General features: G+C 38.7%; 1 protein-coding gene across 1 annotated transcript; it reads right to left on the bottom strand.

The window, feature by feature from the left end:
* Nucleotides 1-1,320: 1,320 nt before the first annotated feature.
* LOC103642373 (uncharacterized) lies at nt 1,321-3,551 on the bottom strand. The gene is made up of 4 exons (XM_020545321.1): nt 3,159-3,551; nt 2,826-3,059; nt 2,512-2,748; nt 1,321-1,356 (listed from the first exon to the last, which is right to left on the bottom strand). The coding sequence occupies exons 1-4, from the start codon at nt 3,549-3,551 to the stop codon at nt 1,321-1,323; spliced, it is 900 nt and encodes a 299-aa protein (XP_020400910.1).
* Between the last annotated feature and the right edge of the window lie 346 nt (nt 3,552-3,897).

Below are 3,897 nucleotides of genomic sequence, written 5' to 3'. Positions count from 1 at the left end.
GTCTTGAACCGAAGGTTCAAATTTTTTAGAACTGGCTCCAACTGAGTTGAAGACCTGCTTCAGCCATTGCACACACCGGTTGCCGAAGCTTAGGCATTTGTCTTGAAGCTCTTTCAAGGATTTTTGCAAATTTGAACTCTTTTCAACTTCGGCTTTAAGCTTCGTATCGAGATTCTTCTTTTCTTGCTCGAAGTATTCTGATTTCAGGAAAAGTTCACTGTTTAATCTGGCAATCTCGACTTGGGCCTCTGCTAGTGAACCCTCCATCGTTTGAAGAACAAAATCTTTCTTTTCAAGAGTAGCTTCATGATCTTTAATTTTGCTTTCCAAGCCTTCAATTATAACCTCATTTTTCTTATCTTCGAGGTCCTATTGCATCCTCAAGGCTTTACTTAGTAGCATACTCTGTGCAAAATAACCTTCATCAGCAATCACCTTCATCCTAAAACAATGAAAAGCTGAAAGAAAAAATTTACCTTGAAATTAGAATAGAATAAACTACCGACGATATGCTGTCTTCGGTAGCGACTGATGTCATCTTCAAGCTTCGGGAAACCAACACTCTTCGACAGAGTACTGGTAACCTTTGCTCCAGTTCGATCTCGGATGCATCCTAGGCTTTCTTCGTTAATGCCGCTGAAGAGTAACGCTCCTGCCTGCACTACACCATGACACAATATTGCCAACAGATTGTCTGATGGTAAAACACCTAAATAGCGTCGCACAGTCTGTCGGTAAAGAGCTTTGCCTACAGATAATGTGTGTTGGCAAAAGTCCTGTCGGCAATAACCTTTACCGACAGACATAGATCTACCGACAGAATATGTGTCGGTAATGTTTATGTTATTGCCGACAGACATATCTTTGTCGTCGGACAAATTTTTGCCGACATATTCTTGTGCCAACGGCTTGTGTGTCGCTAAAAATCTATATACCGACAGATTGTCTGATGTTATCCCTATGTGCAGTTTACAAAAAATCATGTATACAAATATATGCTAATGAAACAAATAATAAACTGATTATGATGCACATTGCAGGACAACTTGAATAATATGTAGCTCAAAATATATGAAATTTGATTACTAAAAGAAAGATATCAATCTTTGACTTTGAATTCCAACATATATTGTTTTGGAACACAATTTGTGTGATGAACATATAAAAATAATAGCATACATGTTTTCTAAATTCTGAAGTGATCTTTCAGTTCTATTACATGCAAAGTCTAAAGATTCATCTACCAAACTAAAATCTCTCCATCAGTTAGGTGTTACGCCAACGGCTAGCATGCATGCGAGTAATCATTTTTCACACACTTCAAGCACTCTGATCCTTGCTTCTAGCACCTCTTCCCTACAACATATTTTGATAATTTGTCAATTACTATATCAATAGGTATATAAACTCCCAACAGAAAAAAACAAACTGAAAGTTTAATAAATGTATTAAATGGAAGTCTATAAGAACTAAGTCTATATTGTTATAGTGCTGATTATGATTATGATAGGAAAATGGAAGTCATGACAACAGTAAACCAAAGATATATATTAAAGGCAACAGTTCAAATCCATTATAAATAATTAAATTGGCACTGTCATGAATGAAATTGGCAACAGTTCAAATCTAGGTGGGCACATACTATACCTTGACAACAGCAGCATGTGTACTATGTCGGTATCAGCAAAGGTGGGCCAAAAGATCACCGAATAAGTTCTGAAGAGGACAAAACAGAGACATGAATTTGGACATTAAAAATTAAGACAAAATAGAGTATTGTGTGATTGTTGCACTGCTACAGGTATCCTGAATGAAGATAATTAAACAGGGATTAATTAAACAGGGATATGAACCCATACTATTCTATCTTATACTAACCTACTACGCTCCAGACTTTTGGTTAATGACCACTACATGTTTATAAACAGGTTTGTTTCAAAGTATATTGCTTTTTTTTATGGAAGCAAAGAATGTTCTAGCCCCTAGAGAGCCTGGTCAGGCTTGCATTGCCATTGATGCGGGCAATCAATCAGGCCCCTTATATCATGATTGTCGCCAACAGCCTGATGCAAGAGAACTGTCGAGTGAATGAGGAAAGGCTTCACAGTCATGGGTGGCCGCTGATGAACCTCGAGAAGCAACAGAACTTCACTGATAGTACCTCCTACTATTCTTTTTCTTTTTGCTCATTGTATGCTGCGACTTCCACCCCCTGTCATGGTTGTAGAATTACATAACAGTACTAGAAAAAGGGGCTTCGAACCCGATCATTAATATTACCCGATCATTAATTTTTCATTCATGACAGTCAAGGTCTTTCTGGGCCTAGGTAGTCAGTCAGACCTTTCGAATGACTACACTTATACACAATTATATATGAAGAAAATATTTACCTGCTGCTATAGAACCTTGGGTCAACGTTGATTTTTTGTTACGACCCATCTAAAAATACAGAACATTAGAAGCTTGTTCCATTAATTACATAAATAAAATACAAGGTTGTAGTATTACCTTGTTTGTTGGCCATGCAATGGGCATAAAAAGAGCATCTCCCATACTCTCTACACCTAAGTATGGTCGTGGCAGAGTACTTTCCCTTTTTAGCACGCGAGTCACAAAAACCTGTGTGAACTCTCTTCCAAGAGGAACATCTCCCACCTTAGTGGTTGGGTCGGTTGAGATAATATTTGCTATTGCAACAGGAACTTCTGATCTCATCATAGAATATAATATCACTTCTTTACCAACCTAATAAAATATGCGAAGTAAGATTACAAAGTTCAAATAATGAAACATAAATATGAAGTGATAGATGAGAAAATTACAGGATTATCATCTGCATTTTGAGATGATCCATGATTTCTTTGAGGTACCATTGTTGCAATGTCTCGCCTGTGACTTTGCTCTTCAATAGTATTAACATCTACACGATTCCTTAGACGACCCATAGTGCTTGCAACTCGCCTAGTAAGTTGGAAGTCATCTTCAACCATATTTTGTGAATGGTTATTACCATTGTAATCATGTGCTACCTCATCTGAACGATGCACCCTTGAGTTCTAAAGAAAAATAAAAAGGGAAAAAGTGTTAGTGAGATAAAGGAAACAAGCCTAATTAACATGATAGACACTGACTAAACATATGCAATATTATATCACCTGTCGAGAATTAGACCCATGTTGTGATGGGCTTTCTATATGTTGCACCCCTTGAGCTGCTACCATCATTTGATAAATTTGATCAGTCTTTGTCACCTGATAATGATCATCGACCTCAAATAATATGAGACAGTTATCGAGATCTGACAACGTCTTCAAAGACTCCAAGTGTAGATCCATGAAATTGTGCTCTGTGAAATCTTTGATGCACATGGGCTTGAGCTGTGCCATTGAAACGACCAGCTTGCAGGTAAGCTTCACTGTCCGCAGGCATTTGACTGTGGTTGTGTTGTTGTTAGCCTGTATTATGTCCTTAAGCTTTCTCACCAGCGGCACCATGTCTTGAGGGGGCGCAGCACAGCTGAAGCCATATTCGTCGACCAGCGGCACCATGTCTTGAGTGTGGCATCAAGCATTACACTACTACGCCTTATTCTCCTCAACAGAATGGAGTTGTCGAGAGAAGAAATCAAACAGTAGTGGAGATGGCAAGGTGTCTACTGAAATTGACAAGTTGTCTGGCAAGGTGTAGAGAGTGCCTTGGCAGACCAGAATTGGAGAGATGCAATGAATTCAGAGCTGCAGGCCATAGAAAACAACAACACCTGGTCTTGGCCAGATTTGCCTAAAGGGCGTAGAGCTATAGGATTGAAGTGGTGGTTGAAGCAGCTGGGAATGTATTGAAGCAGCTGGGATTGTATTGAAGCAGCTGGGATTGTATTGAAGCAGCTGGGAATGT

This window comes from Zea mays, chromosome 10 (genome assembly GCF_902167145.1).
Source record: "Zea mays cultivar B73 chromosome 10, Zm-B73-REFERENCE-NAM-5.0, whole genome shotgun sequence".
NCBI lineage: Eukaryota > Viridiplantae > Streptophyta > Magnoliopsida > Poales > Poaceae > Zea > Zea mays.
The sequence above is the reverse complement of the archived record's forward strand: the minus strand, read 5'-3'. Positions and strand labels throughout refer to the sequence as shown.